At 42.8% G+C, this 22519-nt stretch overlaps 1 protein-coding gene across 3 annotated transcripts; it reads right to left on the reverse strand.

Moving 5' to 3' along the window:
• On the reverse strand, positions 1-22299 carry ARV1 (ARV1 homolog, fatty acid homeostasis modulator). Of its 3 annotated transcripts, none has more exons than XM_015429243.1 (5): positions 22132-22299; positions 8437-8556; positions 5712-5799; positions 4859-5083; positions 1-778 (listed from the first exon to the last, which is right to left on the reverse strand). In XM_015429243.1, exons 1-5 carry the CDS (start codon positions 22228-22230, stop codon positions 672-674), a joined length of 639 nt encoding a protein of 212 aa, XP_015284729.1. In that variant the 5' UTR covers positions 22231-22299; the 3' UTR covers positions 1-671. The 3 variants fall into 3 exon arrangements, with proteins under 3 accessions (XP_015284729.1, XP_015284728.1, XP_015284730.1); XM_015429242.1 differs by having other exon boundaries at positions 5712-5865; XM_015429244.1 differs by lacking the exon at positions 22132-22299 and adding an exon at positions 21977-22109 and having other exon boundaries at positions 5712-5865.
• Between the last annotated feature and the right edge of the window lie 220 nt (positions 22300-22519).

Here is a 22519-nt window from a genome sequence, read left to right on the forward strand (position 1 = left end):
TGTAAACATCAAAAGTGTGATTAACACCTAAATACAAAATTATTTCCAAAGCACAACTACCTAAGTGATGACCCTCTAAAGCAAGCTTAATCTTATGGTGTGTAATAATGCAGTCTGCATACCCTATTCCTAAGAAATGTGCTGCCACAAAATGTCTTAGAACAATACTGTTTGGACTGTGTTTTTTAATTGCTACAGGAAAACAATCTGTCACTCTTCATTTCATAAACTCAAAATATTTAAGTACTGCATGGTTTCTTCTTCTGCATGAGTAAATTTCTTTTTCCTCATAAGAGAACCACCAATCTAGGTTTTTTCTTTCCCAAGTGCCCCAAAACAAAATGATATAGTCCATTTTCTTAGTACTGCTCTTTTAGATACTTATGAATCCAGTTATAAAAGCAGTCAAAGACCTTTTCTGGCAAGACCAAAATACCGAAGTTTGCTATAAAGTAAACTACCAGTACATGAAAACTGAAGTCCTTGATTGGTTTCAGCATGTCATCTGTTCAGCCTGGAACAACAGGTACATTTCCTTACCACTGCATTTATAACTAAAGGGCAAGAACACTGTGGCAAAGTAACAATTGAAACTGACTCTAAAAGTTTCCTTTCTTTACATCTTCAAAAAATAAATAAATCCATCATTAGCAAAAAGACAGACAACTGCTTCAAACATTCCATCCGATCCTCTGGAACAAATAGATGGTACCATTTTCCAAAAGTAGTCCACTCACAATGGCCAGCAGACAAAGCTTTCGGCTTGTATTCAAGGTAACTGCAAAAGAAAAGAGAAATGGAATGGGCAACATTCCAGAAGGTTTGCTACAGTGAGTATAAATGAATTAGTTTGGACAGAATACTATTTCCCGTTAATACTTGAGGCCTATGAATAATGGCTTGGATCCAGTGGAATGTGTCCACAGACGGAAGGTTTTCTACCCATGGAGCATAACTTTCTCACTTCCCCCCCTCCCACTGCAGTCCAAAATGCCCCCAATGCTCCAGTGGATCCAAGCCAAAGCATACATGATTTGGAACAGTGTGTAACATCAAAAACTGTTACTAGAGTTTCAAACCTTAACTGATTACTTATGATATTTCTAACATTCCTTTCTCCAAAAAGTAATCAAGGTTAACTCATTACTGATACGAGAAATCAAGCCCCATTCTTAACCTATCCATATATCTAATAGCCAAGTGGCCCCCGGAGTGCGGATCGCTAAATCAGCGCTCCGGAGGCACTTCCCGACAACTGTCCTGCCACCGCCAACAGGGCACGAGGGGGCGGGAGAAGGCTTGGGGGTGGCTGTGAGCTTGGTGGCTGTGAGCTGCTCAGGCCTCACCACCGCTGCAGGGAGGGGGAGAGGGGGAGAGGGGAAGGGGAAGGCTTGGCAGGCCAAGCTCAGGCCTCGCCGCCAGTGCCAGGGGGTAAGGAGGAAGAAGGCTTGGTAGGCCGGTGGCTGGGAGCCACACGGGCCTCGCCATTGGTGCCAGGGGGCCCCGGGGGAGACGGGGAGAAGGCTCACCTGTGGCTGCTTCCCCCTCCTCCACATGGAGCTCCCCCCCACGAGTATCGCGGGTCCTCCTTCGTGTATGACCTATAATCTGAATAACCCCATTTTACAAAAATATCTGTTTAAAAAGTTAAGTTTCATAGTCTCTGAAAAGTAAACAATAATCCAGCACGTAGAGCCATCACAGAAAACATTCCAGTATAAGTGAACACATTTTAATATTTTTTTTAAATACTTTGTTCTGCTGAGCAAAGCTGTTACAGGAGAACATATCAGGTGGAGTGATCCTGCAGGTATGACAGGCTAAGCAGGGGTGGCCAAACCGTGGCTCAGGAGCCACATGCGGCTCTTTCACACATATTGTGTGGCTCCTGGCAGGGCAGCTGTGGAAGTTGAAGTGGAGGCATGCCTCCCCAATCGGTCTTCTCTTCCCCCAATCGGTCTTCCCTTCCCCTCTTATGTTCTTATGTTCTAATGAAATAGGGTCAACTGAACCCCATCACATAAGGATAGTGCACCCGCCTCTCATTGGCTTACTGATGATCTCCAACCCCAAATCTATAAATGATCTCCCTCAAATGTTTCACATGAGGATTAAATAGCATCAGAGATAACACAGAACCCTGGTGGAATCTCATGGGACAGACTCACTCCTGATGATTCCTGATCTCCAACAATAACCTTTAAAATGATTATTAAGCTCAATATTCAGTTGACTGCTTTAGTTGTAAAGGTAACAAAAGCAATTATTGTTTTCCTTGTTGAACACAACTGAGTTCTTTCACAGCTATTCAGTATATTAATTGTATTATTCATTGTTACGTAACTTTTAAAGTAAAAGTAGTGAGATTAGAAAATCTACTACATGTAAACCAATCTTAAATTGTGCCAATTTGATGGGAAATGGATCCAAATAGGACACCATATAATGAAAAATAGCTGCATATTTGAAAGACAGAATATAACTCTTCCATTCACATGGCCCAGTCTCATCAGAACTTGGAAGTTAAGTGGGGTCAGCTCCGGGTAGTACTTGCATGGGAAACCACCAAGGCAGTATAGGGTTGCTTTGCAGAGAGGCAGACAATGCCAAACCACCTCTCAACGTCTCTTGCCTTGAAAACAGGGTTGCCACAGGTCAGTTGCAACTTGATAGCAAAAAAATAAAATCACACGAACACTAGAGAGAATGAACAAAGTTTGAGTCCAGTGGCACCTTTTAAGACCAACACATTTTAGTCAAGGTATAGGCTTTCGTGTGCAAGCACACTTATACCTTGAATAAAACTTTGTTGGTCTTAAAGGTGCCACTGGACTCAAACTTTGTTCTGCTGCTTCAGACCATCACGACTACCCCACCTGAAGCAAGAGAGACTGACTTTGATTAGGAAATTTACAACTGTGTTGAATGAGAACAACCTACACATTGGGTTGGATCCAGTGAAAAACATTGCAGGAGTTGGTAGATCATTTTCCTGCCTTCCCCACAAAGCCTACTGTTTGCTCTAAAATCATCTTGGAAGACCAAGAGAGCCGTGTAAACAAAATGTACCACGGTATGGGCTATTGCAGTGATGGGGGGGGGGCAGGATTCTTGGAACAAGAATCAATGATCCTGCATTGAGCAGTGGGTTGGACTAGATAGCCTGTATGACCCAACTCTGATTCTGTGAAACAACAGACTGCCTGGGGAAGGGGGGGATTGCCCCACATCTCCTCCTGCAAGCTTTTTGCTGGATCCAACTTATTGGGGGAACCATGAACATCTGAAGGTATATTAGGAAAAAGAAACTGAAAACAGACAATTAGTGCACATGAGTGGGGGACCCATGAGATTGCAACGGGAGAATCAAACCTAGCCAGGCCGGGGTGGTGGTGGTGAGGTCGGCCATCTGCCCCTATCCACTGCCAACCCCACCCACCTACTCCTGCATCCCAGCCACCCAAAGCTTGGGGAGAGATTCACAAAATGAGCACACAGGGAAAGTGTGCAGTTGGCTGGGTGCAGTTGCAGGAAGACCTGAGGGTGTAGGAGGTGCCAGTCCAGGAAGCACCAGCCCAGCACACCTGACACCAGGGCAGGGGGAAAAACTCACTGCTCTTCTTCAGGCAAGCACTGCATGGCTGTTGTGCAGTCTGTCCAGCAGAGAGAGAGCAAGGACAGTGACGGCAGTTCCTGTCCCCCCCAGTTCATGTGGTGGCAGGGGGCAGCCGTGTCACATGAACACACCAGGACACATAAAGCTGCCTTATACTGAATCTGACCATTGGTCCATCAAAGTCAGTATTGTTTACTCAGATTGGCAGCAGCTCTCCAGGGTCTCAGGCAGAGGTCTTTCACATCAACTTTTGCCAGATCTTTTAACTGGAGATGCTGGGCACTGAACCCGAGACCTCCTGCTTACCAAGCAGAAGCTCTACCACCTCCCCCAGCCTCCTCTTCCTCACCCTCCTGCACTGCCATCAGCAGAAAGGGAGGCAGCAGTGGCTCCCCGTCCTCTTCACCAGCCTGTCTGCTCAGGTGGCAGGCGAGGGGGCACTGAGGGACTGCCGCAGCACTCTCCCCTATTCCCCCTCATCTGTCAGATCCAGCAGCCACTCCCTGCTCCTCCTTCCCTGCCTGCCTAATGCAGAGGTGGGCAGCTATTCCTGCCTTCAAAAATAGCAGATAAGATCTTTGTCTCTAAAGTTAATTTGGCATTTTAAAAAAATGTTCTCAATTTGTCTGCAAACCTGGGGTATCCCCCCAGTTGGCCTATACTCTGCATGGGGGCCAGGCTCAGAGTTAGATATAGGAGAGAATTCTCCTTGAAATAGCAGTGATTTTGCTTGGGCTTCCTAAAGACTTGGTAAATAGAGAACACCAAGAACAGATCTGGGATTTATTAACATTCCATTGGCAAAGGACTGAAGAAACAGATTCCAGGGCACACAGAGTGGCTCAGAGGAGTATCTAATATAATACATGTGAATAAACCCACCTATTATATATATATGTCTCAGGCAAAACCAGTAACAAATTTTATAACCTACCCACCCCTGGTATTCCTGTTGATCAAAGTTCAGCCATTCATAATATCGGATTATGTTTTCAGCCAATAATGACATTTAAAATATAATGTATAGATTCGGGTCAGCTGTTACACACTTCAGTCTCTTTCCACTGGAGTTTACGACTCAGAGAATAAAATTTAAGTTCTCTGCAGTTTTATAGCTTGATGCTCAACATGTCAACAGGGGGATGAACCTGGATCAGCTATATGCTATGACTGAAAGAATGTGTCAGACTTTGACCTCTTTCAAAACATAATTATACTAGTAGTAGAAAATGAGAAAAATACCTCTAATTGCTTGAGAATTTGATGTCAGGACAAATACTTTAATGAGCTTGAGACACAAATGAGTATAGTCATGCTCCCAAATAACAGCTGGAATCAGCAGAAGTTTTCCGTAACTAGACAGCAGCAGCGCTTTCAGAAGTAAGATGAAATCTGCCTTGGTTTGTAGGACTCTCGGTCTTGCTAACCACAGAGCAGTGAAGATGCCAATCAAAAAGGCAGTTTGTTCTGAATGGAAGAGGGATGAAACAAGCTATTTTAAGAACTGAGATTTTAAAGTGCTCCTTAAATGATCAATTATAAATAAGAAGTCTGTATAATAGTTTAGTATGTATATTCACAAGGTGCTTTTAAAGCAGTTTTGATTGGAAATATGTATCTTTTGGGGATGGACCATGTACTTAGCAACAAGTATATGAACAGGATCATCCAAAAGTTATGCAAAGACAGAAACAATAATATCTCTAATCTCAATGATATCTCTAATTCCTAGGATTCAGAGAACTGCAAAGATTTTTCAGGCTCCTTTGATCCACAGTAGCATTCCATGCTCCCCCAAAAGCCACTTATTGTTCTTTCAGGGCCCACAAGCACAACAACTGATAACATGCAAAGGATTGTGGTTTGTACTTATACACCATACTTCCAAAACAGCTCAAAGCAATTTACGATTAAAACAAAGCACAATAACTAAGCAAAATCAGTGGAAGATGAGAGAGTAATAATGAATGAACATTACAACACAGAAATTCTGCATTCGCTATTTAAAGGCATTTCAGACAAGTCTAAAACGCATCAAATTACACTCTTAAAAGACTATTTGGCAACAACAACAGCAAATAAACTTCGATCTTACCTAGGGATGCTATTCCAAACATTCGATAAAAATCCCATTCTTTGGCATATCTAATTAAATCATCAGGGTCCGGGCTTTGGCTTGAATCCTGTAGTTGTAACCACCTGAGATAAGCTTCACAAAGCAAACAAAATATGCAGAGCTTCCCTTGGATCTTGGGTATAAAAGAAGGTCATCAGAAGCAGTCACTTCAATTCAAATAGTCTCTTGGCTTATCACCCACAGCCCACAACCTTATCATCCTTACTTGCAATTGCAATGCACGCTGATTTGCTAGGGTCTATAAGGTTAGCTGTGAATATCCTCTTTTAAAGCCAGTCTTGCACTTTTCTCATGTTGGGAAGATGAGGAATGACAGAAGCAGAACAGGTGACCTGTGCATGAAATGCACAGATCAACTTTTCTTCTCTTCCCCCAGAATATCTAACATTAAGAAAATAATGAATAACTAACATTAAGAAAACAACAGAGAAGAAAAAGAGATTGGATTTATACCCCACCCTTCACTACCCAAAGGATTCTCGGAGCGCCTTACAATCTCTTTTCCCTTCCCCTCCCCACAACAGACACCCTGTGAGGTAGGTGGGGCTGAGAGAGCTCTTTCAAGAACTGCTCTTGAGCAAACAGCTCCAAGAGAACTTGTGACTGACCCAAGGTCACACCAGCAGCTGCAGGTGGAGGCGTGGGGAATCAAACCTGGTTCTCCCAGATTAGAATCCACACTCCTATCCACTACACCAGACAGGGGCAGTATAAGAGGTCTTGGGAGCACCTTCTTAAAGTTGCTCTTTCTTCCCCACCTAGGCAAAAAAATCTAATAAATGTGGGGAATGAAGGAAAAGCAAGTTGCATGTGGACTTGACTGGCTTGCACTAGTTCCTTCCTCTCTTTGCTGACCCTACTGAACCTGAAGTGAGAGATGAGACAGCCTGGAATGAAGGGCAGAATCACTAAGCAGGTACAGATGTGGGGAGGGGCTCCAACCCCCAAAGCATACTCTACCTCACTTAGCTGACAGTAATAAATGACCTGACTTAAAACAGTTCAAGTGTTTTGCTCTGCTAAGCAGCAACAGGAGGCCACAAAGAACAAATACTCACACAAAGAGTTTAGACTATTCAAAGGATATCATCAACTTAAGAGAGGCCAGGCTACGATGGCCCTTTTTATGACTATACTGTCAAGCAACTATCTTTTTTCAGTTCAGCACTGAAGAGCACTAACAGCAAAGCTTTTTGGAGAAGCAAACGCATTAAGGCAAGCCTATAATAGATCTGACTAGCACTACAGTGGACTAACTTTGTTAATAATGCAACAAGCCTAGCACTACAGTGGACTAACATTGTTAATAATGCAACAAGCTGATCACGCAGAACCTAATTCATTTACCTCAATTTCTATTCTGGCCCTTCCCAATGGCTCAAGGCAGATCACACTTGCATATAAGATACCTAATGAATTTCAAAGTACCCCATGCCTGCTTAATCCTGGATTTCTGTTCAGCCACTGTTAGGATGTGCAGGATCTTTTCCCACTCAAAGCAGAACAGAACTGTCCTAACACAAGAAAAGAAAGAAACCCAAAACAAACAACACCCCCCACTCCAGTGTTCAGGTTTCAACATGTTAAAGGAATAAGACTACAACTCAAGTCTCTCATGATGATTTTTCACAGACGGAATGGTCTCCTATGAGCACACATATGATCACTGCATCTCTGTATATACACTGCAAAAGTATCCCATGTTACTAGCCTCCAGACAGACGGAAACCATGGGACCACTCCCATTAATTAGCCATCACGGTGTCAGTTAGGGGTGTGCACAAAAAAAAAATCAATATTTTTCAGGTTCAGATGTACCAAACCCGAAAAATATCGGTATATACCAGTATGGTATCAGTATGATATTGGGAAATAATCAGTATTGCCAAATGTATTTGGCTCCATACGTTCCCTTCTCTCCCTCTTTAAATACCTTCCCTCCCTGAGTTGTGCTTGTGGAAGCAGCATGCCTCAATGAGGGAAGGGAAGGCTTTAAATGCCTTCCCTTCCCTTTCACGTGAGGAACCCAGAAGTGGCATGAGTTCACCCCAAAGGTGGGTGAACTCGCACCGGTTCAGCTGAGCCTGAATAAAAGCCGAATAATATTGGCTTTTATTCAGGCTCAGTTGTAACCCGAATCAGATTAGAAAATATGATTTGGCTGAATACATAACCTAAAAATACCAATAAGGTATTTTTCTGGTATTTTTGAGTTCACCCCAAAGGTGGGTGAACTCGCACCAGTTCAGCTGAGCCTGAATAAAAGCCAATATTATTCAGCCAATATTATTCAGCTTTTATTCAGGCTCTGTTGTAACCGAATCAGATTAGAAAATCTGATTTGGCTGAATACATAACCTAAAAATACCAATAAGGTATTTTTCTGGTATTTTTTTGGCTTGGTATATACTGAGTACACATCCCTAGTGTCTGCTCAACAATTATACATTAAGCTAATATGGTTATGTATGTTATGTGGACACAAGAGTAACTTTCAAAAGTCTTTTCATTCTCAAAAAACACCACCCTCATGAAGCAACTTTAAGGAGGTCTCTAGTACACTTATAGGAAGTGGGGGAGGGATCAGACTAAATTATTATTTATTACACGTTATTACTTTCACTGACTCAATATCTATGTGTCTTATGATACACTAAGATGAGAAAAAGTCCCAGGAACTTACATTTATCTTTGTATTGAACAGAATATGCCTGTAGGCCTGTGCTTTGCATAAGATAGCATTAATTAAGATTATAACAGGATCATATTCAATATATTTGTCCACTGGTTTATGGCAGGATTTCTGAAAATAAAAAAGCAGAAGAAAGTTAAAATGTTTATTAAGATTCCTGTAAATCACACCAGCAATCCCTCTTTTGGGTAACCAAAATGTTCTGTGCTCTTATCTTCCCATTATGGTTTTCATCTGAAGTCTTCACAAAAGCAAAACACAAACATGAGGAACAGTTTCAAGTTTCACCCAGCATTAAACTCAGCCATTAAATTCATATACATCAGGAGGCAGAGAAAGCCAGCTATTCACCAACTGCCAGACTCCGAGGAAATGTACTAGCAGCTCATAAAGTGTTCTTACCGAGACCGTATATTTTGGCTATGTGAAGATGTTTTGATATGATGTGCAAAACAGGCACTTAGAGTTAACTATAACACACGTATTAAACAGAGAAGCAGTTGTACGTTTTAGAAAAGGATCCGTGCGAGTTATACAAGTATGGGGGCCATAATTCAATACCGGAAGCACAGCTACATTCTAACCAGCCCATGAGAGTGGTTTGTTACAGTAGTAAATAAGGAAATCATAAAGGGTTGGATCCAATGGTAGATTTTCTCAAATACATTACTGCTGAATCCTTCCATCCACTGCAGATTCACCCCTCATGCTATCCTTGGGGTTTCCAAGTCCCCCCCAGAAGTGGCATTTTGAGAAGGCTTTTGGGCTGCAGCGAGATGAGGGAGGCAAGGAAGTGCCATTCTAATGATGGGAATGATGGCCCTGGATCCAATGCACTGGTTGGAATTATTAGGAAAGGGACTGAAAACAAGACAGCAAGTACTATACCTCCATTATATAAACCTACAATGTCCACACATGTAGAATACTGTGCACAGTTCCTGACGCCTGGTTTCAGAAAGGCTTAAAAAGGGATGGAGAAGATATAGCAAAGGGGGAATGACATGATCAGGGGATTGGAGCATCTTCCTTACAAAGAAAAATGTCAGAAAGAATTTTCAGTGTAGAAATTGGACTAGTAAGGGTAGGCTTATAAAGGTGCATGTAGGCTACAGAAACTGTAAGAAGATTCCTTAAAACAAAACAAAACTTAGGATTGTTCAGAAAAACTGATTGCCAGCATTCATAAACAGTCGGCAGACTGCTAGCACTGATCAGAAATTTAATTTTGGTGACCAGCAGGCAAATTTCAAGAATACTCGATTTTTAAAAAGTAACCAATGAAATAAATAGGCGGAGTGCTTCTATAAGTACAGTAATGGTTCTTGTAAAAAATCTGCATACTAGACATTCTGGGTTAATAAAAACTTCTCTTTAAGTATTTGATTCATTCCAAGAGAGAAAATATGTCATAGTAACTTTAGCCAACATTCTCCAAAATTTCCAACTTTTACATGAGAAAATGTTTTTAAAAGCTCTTGAATGTTTTTAAATTTTTCCATTTCCCCCCAGGTATTCCCCTCACCTGGAAACCCTTCCATGCCAGGCAACAGGTACAAAATACAGAAAGATGGTGCTTCTATATCTGATAAAAGCAGAAAGCCACTAGAACTGATGGCTACTAAAACCCAGCCAAAACTTTTAGACCACTGTTCATTGCCATTAGGTTTAGAACAAAGAAAAGAGTATCTTCTTTCCTAGTAAGGTTATAAACTTACCACAATACATAATGAAAACCACTAACTTAGACAACCACAAATAAACAGTCATCTCATTATTTTGAGCAATCTGTACTCACAGACAGGGTCTTGCTCACTCAGAGTTCACAGCTGAAACTGTATAGCTGGACAAATTCAAACCCATGACTACAGTGCAATGAACATTAACTGGAGTAATACCTCTTTTTTGATCCTACAAAGATATTTCATTTGCTTATATATTAATATCAGATCCAAAAATAACTTCCAAGTCTCACAAAGAAAATGGCATGAATCAGCATCAAGGAAAACACCAACTGGATCAACAGCAATAACCATGTTCCTACACAATGTAAGCAGATTGCCAACCATTTTTATGCATGTAAATACCCTCGCTGCCACTTTCAAGGGCAGTCTTGCTGAGGAAACATAGCGAGGGCTATAAAAGATGACCTCCATTTTAGTTTTTATAACAGGAACAGAAGTTTTACTGGATGGAGGATAATAAACTCCATTTGGAGGACAATTTGTCATTGGAGAGAAAGAGCTGCGGTTAAAACTTGTTTTATTCCTTCCCACTGCAGCTGCTTCTCTCCTCCTCTCCCAGCAACCATCCCAGGTGCTTATTATCATTCATAAAAATATAATTCTCCTCCTGTTTTAAGGATGCTTGATATACAAATTCCAAAGCAGCCCAACAAAGAGCCCATTGCAGTAATATGCTTGTTTTGACTAGAATATGAATGACTGTAGCCAGCTCTAGTTTTTATATGAAGGGATGCAGCTTGTGAACCAAATGAAGTTGATTAATGCAACAAATGAAACTTGAACATCCATCTGGAGATGTGGATCCAATAGCAGCTCCACTTACTCCTTTCAGGGTAAGCAACCCTACTGGCTCAATTCAGACATCATGTGAAAACCATGGTTGGTGGGTTAGCATGACTGTCGTTTGGCAGTTCGAGACCCTAGTGCCATGTGATGGAGTGAGCTCCCATCTCTGGCCCCAGCTCCTGCCAACTTAGCAGTTCGAAAGCAAGAAATTGCAAGTAGATAAATAGGTACCTCTTCTGTGGGAAGGTAACAGCGTTCTGTGTCCCTCGGTGTTTAGTCATGCTGGCCACATGACCACAGAAATGTCTTCGGACAGCGATGGCTCTTCAGCTTGGAAACGGAAATGAGTTGGATTCAACTAGCTTTCGAGCAAAGAAAACCTTTGCCATTTTACCTATGACTGCCTGAACACATGCCACTTCACTAATTATGGGTAGTTAGCCTTATTGATAGTAGGCTATTTGACAGAATTCCTCAAATGTGCTTATTTAGGCCATGGCACAGAGCACTAGTGTGTCATGTTAAAAATGGAGTTTTGCGGCACTTTCAAGACTAACATAATGCTTTATTCCGGCATCAACATTATATGGACTAGAGCCCACTTCTACAGATACATGGAGAAATCTCTCTCTATGCAACAGCCAGCAAGGTGTAAAAGTATCAGACTAGGATTCGAGAGACCCATGTTCAAACATGGAAGCTTCCTGGGTGACCTTTTGCCAGTCACATACTCACAGCCTAACCAACTTCACAGGATTGTTGTGAGGATAAAATGGAAGAGAAGAGAATGATGTAAATAGCTTTGCATCCCCATTCGGGAGAAATCTAATCAAGAAAAATGGAGACCATTCTTAATTACACTAATCTAGCTAGTATCAGTTCTGAATGAGAATGACCATTGGTCACTCACCATGAAGGGTCCTTCTCCTCTGAGGCTTGGAGGACACCTTGTGGGTGATTCCCAACCATCTCTTAGGGAGGCAGGAACTTCAAACTGTTTCCTGTGGTGGGAGTCACCCTCAGCTCAGTTTTTGGACTCCGAAAGCAGTATGAAAATCTAAATAGTAAGAAAAGCTCAAAAAACAGTATCAACAAATGGATTTAACTGTATAGAACTCTATAAGATCAGGTGAGAGTAGAATTATAATTGGTATAAATCTGTCTTTACTACAGGCTGCCTTTTTAAATTAAAATATTTTCTTTAATATACACAGTTGACTTTCAGTCACACAGTAAAGATCCTTGAGCTGTTGTGGCGGCAGCTGCCAAAGCAACATTTTTAAAGATCTGCACAGTAAATCAGATGTCCAATGGCCAGTAAGAAGCCTAGATGAACTAAAGCCCCATCTGGCTCTGCCCACTTTCTAAAAATACTTCACATCTTGATATGAGTGATTCCTACCAATTGCTCAGGGAGGCAGGACTAAACTTTTCAACTTCCTGTCTCCCAGGTGGGTGTCACCCCAGTCCAGTTTGGTTACTTCACCAGCTAATGAACTCAGGAACAGGAAGGAACAGAACACAGATAAAAAACCCAACCGTAACAGGTAAGCAAGCTACTGTGGAAACAAAACAACTGATAACCAGAAGAACAGTATAAACAGGATTAAGGAAGGATTACAAGAAACAAGTATCTTCCCCCATGTTGCTTGAGCACATAGGATTGATTAAATGCAAGACTCTTTTTTTTGTGGTGGGGCAAAACCTCAGAGCCGAAAGAACCCTCATGGTGAGTATCCAAGGTTCTGTTCTTGCTCTAAGGAGGAGGGCATCTTGATATGGGACTTCCAATAGCAGTGACCCAGTGACGGGTGGGAATTAACTATCATCCACTACATGCTCCAGCACTCTGTCGAAAGGTGGCATGGGCCAAGGAGGAGTTATGTTTGTAGTGTCTAATAAATGTTGAAACTGAAGACCATGTGGCTGCATTGCTTATTTCCTTCACTGAGGCTTGATGATCAACTACATGCTGCAGCACTCTATGTCCAAAGGTGGCATTGGCCAAGGAGGAGTTAAGTTTGTAGTGTCTAATAGATGTTGAAACTGAAGACCATGTGGCTGCATTGCTTATTTCCTTCACTGAGGCTTGATGATCAAAGGCTGCATTAGCGGCTACACTTCTCACAGAGTCTGCTGTGATGTCTGCTGGAACCGGAATGTTGCTTGCCTTGCAGGCATGGGAGATGCACTGGCGAATGGCATAGCCAATTGCCAATGTGGTCATCTTCTTCGCCTTATTCAGGGGGAAATGAAAAGACAGTCTGTCTTTCTGATGAACTCTGTACATCGGAGGTAAATTCTGAAGGCCCACCAGAGGTCTAATGAGTGCCAATCTTTCTCTTTGGGGTGTCTAGGATGTGGGTAGAAGGATGGGAGATGAATTTCTTGACTCCTGTGGAAGGCTGAGTTCACCTTTGGAATAAAAGTGGGGACTGGCTGAAAGACTTCCTGGTCCTTTTGGAAGACACATAGGCCTTTCCTGGCTGACAGGGCTCCCAGTCCCAAAACTCTCCTAGCAGAAGTCACCACTGTGAAGAAGCGGGTCTTCATGTGAAGCCATTGAAGGGGAACCTCCTTTAAGGGTTCAAATGGAGGTTCCGTAAGGATAAAAAGAACTGTGTACAGTCTTCCTTGAGGGGGAAAAAGTAGCATGAGCATCATTCCAGAGAATAGGGTTTAGACTGGTTATCAAAATTCTCTCTTTGCTCCTATGCAGCTACATGTGAACAGAACTTCCATTACCCAACTGTTTTAAAGCATATGTTGGCCATTTTAAAAATAAAGCTGAATAAAGATGTGTTTAATATATTTTTCAACTGAAGCAAAAAAGTGCTAGCCTTTGAACACAATGGGACACTGAAGCTCCCAGACTGAGAGTGCAAGTACAACCCACATGTTATTCTAATACAGTAACATGCACATGGGATTCTGTTCAGATGTGTGAAATCAAAGCAAAACACATGCTGTGAACCTAGCAGAGACATACTGTTAGCAAGGCAACTGATCTTCAACAGCTGTTTCTCGAATAATTGTGCAAATACTTTCAAAGGAGCCAAAGGAATACAATGTCCCTTGCTAGATTGGGGTGGCTGTATATGGGGGGGGGGTTTACAGGCATGCAAAAATGCACTCAACAGCTGGAAAGGGAGTCCATAGGCAGGTAGGACGCTCAAAAGTACACAAATTCCCTCCTCACAGCTGCAATCTGTAACAACTAAAACATGGATCTCTTCTGAGCAGAGGAGGCAGTCCTGCTGTATCTCATCTCCACCACACCCCTTTGTGTACCAGAAGGCTTGGGAGATGTAGTGGGGTTGTGACCAATGTTCCCTCTAAGCTGTGTTGTCTTGTGAGCAAAAATTCTACTTTGTGAGCTACTGGCATTAAAGTTGTGAGTGAGGGATTTGGCTACGGCATCAATTAGTTGAGGGCATCTTGATATGGGACTTCCAATAGCAGTGACCCAGTGATGGGTGGGAATTTATTTATTTATCATTCAATTTATATCCCGCTCGAACCCCGAAGGGTCTCTGAGTGGCTTACACACAATCATTGGTTCCTAACTAAGGCCACAATTATACGGGGGGTGGCTTCCTACCAGCACCCGGCAGCAGGGCTTGTTGTTGGAGTCTGGCACTACATGCTGCAGCACTCTATGTCCAAAGGTGGCATTGGCCAAGGAGGAGTTAAGTTTGTAGTGTCTAATAGATGTTGAAACTGAAGACCATGTGGCTGCATTGCTTATTTCCTTCACTGAGGCTTGATGATCAAAGGCTGCATTAGCGGCTACACTTCTCACAGAGTCTGCTGTGATGTCTGCTGGAACCGGAATGTTGCTTGCCTTGCAGGCATGGGAGATGCACTGGCGAATGGCATAGCCAATTGCCAATGTGGTCATCTTCTTCCCCTTATTCAGGGGGAAATGAAAAGACAGTCTGTCTTTGTGATGAACTCTGTACATCGGAGGTAAATTCTGAAAGCCCACCAGAGGTCTAATGAGTGCCAATCTTTCTCTTTGGGGTGTCTAGGATGTGGGTAGAAGGATGGGAGATGAATTTCTTGACTCCTGTGGAAGGCTGAGTTCACCTTTGAAATAAAAGTGGAGACTGGCTGGAAGACTTCCTGGTCCTCTTGGAAAACACATAGGCCTTTCCTGGCTGACAGGGCTCCCAGTCCCAAAACTCTCCTAGCAGAAGTCACCACTGTGAAGAAGCGGGTCTTCATGTGAAGCCATTGAAGGGGAACCTCCTTTAAGGGTTCAAATGGAGGTTTTGTAAGGATAGAAAGAACTGTGTACAGTCTTCCTTGAGGGGGAAAAAGTAGCATGAGCATCATTCCAGAGAATAGGGTTTAGACTGGTTATCAAAATTCTCTCTTTGCTCCTATGCAGCTACATGTGAACAGAACTTCCATTACCCAACTGTTTTAAAGCATATGTTGGCCATTTTAAAAATAAAGCTGAATAAAGATGTGTTTAATATATTTTTCAACTGAAGCAAAAAAGTGCTAGCCTTTGAACACAATGGGACACTGAAGCTCCCAGACTGAGAGTGCAAGTACAACCCACATGTTATTCTAATACAGTAACATGCACATGGGATTCTGTTCAGATGTGTGAAATCAAAGCAAAACACATGCTGTGAACCTAGCAGAGACATACTGTTAGCAAGGCAACTGATCTTCAACAGCTGTTTCTCGAATAATTGTGCAAATACTTTCAAAGGAGCCAAAGGAATACAATGTCCCTTGCTAGATTGGGGTGGCTGTATATGGGGGGGGGGTTTACAGGCATGCAAAAATGCACTCAACAGCTGGAAAGGGAGTCCATAGGCAGGTAGGACGCTCAAAAGTACACAAATTCCCTCCTCACAGCTGCAATCTGTAACAACTAAAACATGGATCTCTTCTGAGCAGAGGAGGCAGTCCTGCTGTATCTCATCTCCACCACACCCCTTTGTGTACCAGAAGGCTTGGGAGATGTAGTGGGGTTGTGACCAATGTTCCCTCTAAGCTGTGTTGTCTTGTGAGCAACAATTCTACTTTGTGAGCTACTGGCATTAAAGTTGTGAGTGAGGGATTTGGCTACGGCATCAATTAGTTCGCTCTGGAGCCATCCTCCCTGAGCTAAGAAAAAAATGTGTGAGCTGGAAGCTAAAAAACTGTGAGCTAGCTCACATTAACTCAGCTTAGAGGGAACAGTGGTTGTGACAACCCTAAATAATGCCTGGTAAGTAAGCCAAGTCAACATATGGAAACTCCGGAAAGATGTGCTGTAAAAGTCTTATCACAAACTTTCACCAAAATAGACATTTTTACAGTGTCACCATCTCACTGCTTTTACTCAGGTATTACGTTTCTTACCAACTTCTGTATCATTGTTGCCACTTTCCTCTGAACCTACTAAAGGCAAACAACAAACACCTATAGTTGGCTGTTCAGTGACCTAATGACGGCAGAGTCAGGTGATGATAATGAGGACTTCTCTCATCTTGCAACAAGAATGCAACAGGAAATCAGTACAAGAAGAAGAAGAAGAAGAAGAAGAAGAGATTGGATTTATACCCCGCCCTTCACTACCCAAAGGTGTCTCAGAGTGGCTTACAAACTCCTTTCCCTTCCCCTCCCCACAACAGACACCCTGTGAGGTCGGTGGGGCTGCCAGAACTATGGCTTGCCCAAGGTCATCCAGCCAGGTGCAAGTGGAGGAGTGGGGAATCAAACCTGATTCTCCCAGATTAGAGTCTGTGCACTTAACCACTACACCAAACTGGCACTACACTCCTGAGACTGAGCTCTGCTTTTAAGCCCACTCTGCCCACGTTTCTAACAGGCACTACTGACAGGTGACGTAGCTCTGAAGAGAAGTGGTACTCTAAGAGCCAAGAGTGATCATCCACCTATTTCCTCTGCAGACCACCAGAGGCACCATCACCACCACACCTGGGACTGAGCCCTACTCCCCACCTCAGCAGCATCTTGGTAAAAAAATTCTCACTTGGCAGGTGGATGTCTGTAGAAAACAGTGCCCTTCTGATGCCAATCTGGAATCGATATAGATGGTTGTGATGTAAGCATTTATTGTTTGTTTTTTGAAATATATTTTATGGGTATGAAATGTAGTTTAAATGTCATTTAGCCTCTTTCACGTCACAAACTATTTAATTGCTATGCTTATGACCACTTAGGGATTGGACTATTTTGATTTGGAGAAACCGTTGTAAGCTGGTCCAAGGCCAATAAATAACAGCCTAATTATTAGGAAAGCAAAGGATTCCAAAGAAGGATTGCTCAAAGATAAGTGGAACTCTATGGAGCAATTCATTAATTCACCAGACAGGTAAGGCCTTTCAAATTATGAAAATGCAAGCCAAAGCACAACTATTACAAGTGAACACTGCTGAGCTGACAGAAGGGGGGGGGGGAAACAGAAAGACGGAGAGAATATTTGGCAGCTATAACCAAGGGAAGAGCTTTCAGACAATGTAGTAAAAAGAGAAGAAGCAGAAACCAACGGAAGACTGTGCATCCTTAGGTGGGAATTTGGCAAAGCATAAAAGAAACCAACAAGAAATACGTTTGTAGAAATGGAGGATCTCAGTTTCAGTTATGAAACCAGCAGGAAATGACTTAAAACACAGATCCATTTAATCTAAAGATGTAGGCTATAGGCTACTGAGATTTAGGTACAGTACAACAGTACCCATCCTCCAAAACAAAATAAAGATAATGTGACCACCACAGAACTGCAAACTTACAAGCAGATGACCCATGTGGGTCTCATTTCCCCACTACCACCCTCTCTCATTTTCCCTTCTAAACCCCCTGAAGCCTACCTCCTTTCCTTCCCTCTCACTCACTCACCTACATGTTTCTGTCCCACCAGCATCTTCAGTTCCCCCCTTCCACACAGTCTGTCCTCCCTTTTCCTTCTTTAGATATTGTTGGAAAATATCAATCAGCAGATTTTCCTATTCACATTTAAATAAATAATTTAAATAATGCTAGTAAAACTTAAATAATGTTAGCAAAAGAAGGCAAACACACTATGTACAAGCCTGTACCATATACAAGCAATGGGGTTGGTCCATGCTTTATATTCCACACTTAACCCATTTAACATGATTGATTTTCAGCACAACAGTCATAACAACTATAAACAAACAGGTTATATTTACATATGTGGGTTGTAAATTTTACCATGTAACAAGATAGTATTAGAAAGTTTTCTGCCCCACATCACTGCTTATCTCCACTATTCCTGTTTTCCAGCTAACATCTGGGTCTTCCCCCAGGCTGGTAGAAAATACCCCCAACTGTACATTTTATTTACAGCCCACTTTTCTCACTGTGACTCAAGGTAGATTACAATTTTTTTAAAAAATAACTTAACAGCAAGGACCTCCAATGAACACTGCACTAGAATTATGACTGCAAAACTGGAAAACAGTGTAAACAACAAAAAACGACAAAAAGAAAAAACCGGTCTAGGCATGCCATGTCATAATTCAGAAAGTGGGGTATAAAGGAAGAATACAATGCAGTAAAAGGAAGATGATACACAGAACAAATGTTTATAATCCTCTAAACAACTTCCTAAACTTTGCCATTATACTACAGTTATAATCTCTTTATAAAAATACTCTCATGGGCAATTCTGTTTTACACATTCTGCAAAATGATAGTTGGGGGGGCATTTCTGACCTCCTCAGGCAGACCTTACTAAAAGGTGATTTTGTCCATTTGCAGAGTGGCTTGGCTCTACTTGGCCTCACTATGATTTTTTTGATCCACACTCTGCTATTGTTCAGGATTAAATATAACAAATAGGTAAAGGTAAACGTTTCCCTTGCTCGAAAACCAGTCGAATCCGACTCTAGGGCACGGTGCTCATCTCCGTTTCCAAGCCAAAGAGCCAGTGCTGTCCGAAGATGTTTCTGTGGTCATATGGCTGGCATGACTAGACACCAAGGTGCACGGAATGCTGTTACCTTCCCACCGAAGTGCTGAACTACCAACAAATGGGGACACCCAAAAAACTTATTGGAAGGTTCCATCCCTTCCCCCCTTTGATTCCTTTTGGAAGGTTGCATCCCTTCCTCCCTTTGTATCCTTCCCTCTTCCCCCTTCTCTCTAATAATCTTCCCCCTTTTTCTCACCCCCTCCCTTCCTGTCAATCTTCCCCCTCTACTTCTCTGACAGTCTCCCCTTTCATCCCCACCCTTTCTCCATCAATCTACCCTCTTTCTCCCTTCCCCTTATCTGCCAACCCACCCCATCTCTTATGCCCCCACCACTTCTCCATCAATTTACCTTTCCCCTTCTGTCAACCTATCCCCCACCCTTTTGTCCCCCCTCCAACAATCTACCCCTACCCTTCTCTGTCAACCCACTGTGTCTGTATTTCTCCTGCCCCCCTACTTGTCAATATCCCCCCATCTCTCTTCCCTCTCCTTAATTTACTAGCTGTGGCAGCTGCAGTGACAGGAAGCTGCTCCATGCCTGAGGTGGCTCTCCTGTTGCCAAGCCATATGCGGCTTCAGGCCCAGCTGCAGCAGCATCTGAGAGCTGTTCTGGGCCCACAGAGGTTCCCGGGCACCACCACCGGGCCTGGAGAGCTCCTGGGTGCTGGTGCTGATGCAGGCGGGCCCACAAAGGCTTCCAGGCAGTGCTACCAATGCAGTGAGGCCTGCAGAGGCTCCCAGGCGCAGACTGGCTTCTACCGCCACAAGCTGGGGGGGGGGAAAGGTAAGTGCGCAGACAACACTTTTGTACTGGGGGGGATTTAAACCCCTCAATACATTTTTAAGGATGTCAGATTTTTCTGCAAACCTGGGGTACCTTCCAAGTTTACAGAAACATCTGTTTAGAGTCAGTGTGACACCGATCTGCAGTTCAGATATCCGTAGATGGGGGCCACATTTGAGAAATAGTATATAGATGATTAAGGCACACTTCAGAAATACTAACAAATATAATTCAAAGAAAGACTGGAATACAATCGAGAACAATTAAGTGAGGATAAATTTGGATTTAGGAAATTTGCAGTACAATCCAATGCAGAATTATTTCAGCCTTCAACAAATTCATTTGGCCTCTTTCATGTCCCAAAGCACTAACTTCAGTTGGCTTAAATTGCACGGTATTGCACTTTAAGAGGAACACAGAGACCATCCTTGCACTCTTGATAACGATTAAGACAAGAAATTGGGAAGGATAATTATATACCATGCACTGGCCTAGAAAAAGGTTTTGGATACCTGTGTTCGAATAAAGCATTCACTATGCTTCAGAGGACCAGAATATACTGTATGTTTTTAAAACACTTCTAACCTACTGTTTCTGATGGTCACAGCTATGATAACAGCAGAATAATAAGTTAATAGGGCATGATCCTTCTCCATGTGGGCACAATACCTATGTATGAGGGAATCCCTATAAGCTGTAACAGAACATGCCCTCCACCTTCTAGGCAATCTATTCACCTAGACGTGACAGGGAATGGGAAGACTCTCCAACTCAAATACATCTCTAACTAGTACTCATCTCTGCTTAGCCTTTAAAAATAAAAACTAGAAATCAGGATCATGGGTGAATGCTAGTTTCAACAACTAGAAGAATCAGTGTAGCACAGAGACCAGAGTAGTACCAGACCAGCCCCCTGGTGCCCATGGGTGCCACAGTATCTGCTAATACCTTTTCTGGCACACGCCAAGTATTTTTAGATGGTGGGTGGGGCCAGATGGTGTACTTGCTAAACAAGGCTTCTGATTGGCTGTGCAGATTTTAAAAAACATTGCTATAGGAGCAGCTGCTACCACAGCAGGAGGATCTTCACTCTGAGAATGAAAGTAATCTGCAGCAGCGAAATTTATGCCTGTGCCCACAGTTCTATGCCAGAATTTCAAAGATGCCTATGGGCTCAAAAAGGCTGGAGACCCCTTTACTAGACCCAAGGAGATCCTGGTCCAGATCCTCATTCACTCTGCAACTCACTGTGACCTTGAATCAATCATACTTACAGCCTAACCCACCTCACAAAGTTGTCAGGACAAACTGGAAGAAGAATGAACCATATACACCACTCTGAGCTCCTTAGAGAGCAGAGCACTAGATAAAAGTGTGCTCAGATAATTAAAAGAAAACAATCCTGACAGTCAAGAATATTACAAGAAAAAGTCTCAGGAAAATCCCATAGCTTGCAGAGCCCACTTGATGAACTTGAAGTCACTTTGTTTTGATAGCAAGATACAGCACCACAACTTTGACTCAAATGGGCTTTCTCAGATTTCAGAATCATCTGGTGTTTCTAGATTAAGGGAACATTTAAATTCAATGTCTTGTTTTATTTAGTTGAGTTCTAGGGTTTCATTCCCTCCAGAAATTCTCAAGACAACTTAAACAGAGAAACCACAGCCATCTGAAATCTGACCTCCAGGATTTTTAAAAAAAAAAGACTGGAAAACTTGAAATTATGGTACTCAAGATCAATGCTCCCTCTAAACCGTGGAGTCTTGTGAACAAAAATTCTACTTTGTGAGCTACTGGCATTAAAGTTGTGAGTGAGCGATTTGGCTAATGCATAGATCAGTTTGTTTTGGAGCCATCCTTCCTGAGCTAAGTGTGTGAGCTGGAGGCTAAAAAACTGAGTTAGCTCACACTAACTCAGCTTAGAGGGAACACTGTTCAAGATACCTGAGGGGGGAGAAGTTCCACAAGGACTTTTATATTTCTGCCCTGGAATCCAAATGACAATGTGCTGTAGTGATCAGAATATTGGACTGGGATCTGGCAGTCAGACCCTGCTGCGCAAATTATGAGTTATTTTGGGCTAGTCTCAGTCTCCCCCCACCTTACAGGGTTGATATGGAAAAAATGAAGGGGGAAACCAATGCTGTAAGACTTTGGTGCCCCATTGGCGAGAAAAACGGGTATAAATAGCCAATTAAAAATGCCAATATACAGATAACAACAGGGAGAGGGGCTGAAAGCATACTCACTTCCATATCTTTGTTCTGTAGCTCTTTATTCTACAGTTTGGGGGTGATATTTACAACGTGGTAGACCATCTACAAGTTCGCTTATATTCCTCTACCTCGCCAATTCCCTTTCTCATTGTTTCTCCTCGACCATCCTTTGTCCTCCCGCAACTTACACAGATAGAGATGCGCAACACGCCGCGCTGATAGTCTCTATAAAGCTCCGTAGCCTTCCCATTGCACTCGATGCACCTGTAGGCGCCAGGCGCTTCCATCTTCTTCCTTAGAACAGAGCCCCACAGTCCCGTTACCACAGAAACGTTACTGGTCCCTTCTTGCCATTTTGCCTCATTCTCTTCCGGGTTCCACTAAAAGAGGCGGGAAGGAGAAGCTGCAAAGCCGTTTGGGGTTTGTAGTTTAGCAGCCACGAACTGAGCCGCAAATACCCCAGACGTTGGTACTACAACTCCCAGAATGCAGCCCGTTTCCCCACGCCCCGCCCTAAGTGTTACCAAAGAAGAGGGGAGGGACGTAGAAGAGGCAATCACTTTGCGCAGGCGTGCT

Source organism: Gekko japonicus, unplaced genomic scaffold (assembly GCF_001447785.1).
Source record: "Gekko japonicus isolate JY-2015 unplaced genomic scaffold, Gekko_japonicus_V1.1 scaffold3390, whole genome shotgun sequence".
NCBI lineage: Eukaryota > Metazoa > Chordata > Lepidosauria > Squamata > Gekkonidae > Gekko > Gekko japonicus.

Coding starts and splice junctions, on each gene's coding strand:
- ARV1 (XM_015429242.1), bottom strand. CDS start 22,230: ATGGAAGCGCCTGGCGCCTACAGGTGCATCGAGTGCAATGGGAAGGCT. Junction 5,084..5,711: donor GTTTGGAATAGCATCCCTAG/GTAAGATCGAAG, acceptor TCTTCCATTCAG/AACAAACTGCCTTTTTGATT. Junction 779..4,858: donor AAATTCTCAAGCAATTAGAG/GTATTTTTCTCA, acceptor TTTCTTTTGCAG/TTACCTTGAATACAAGCCGA.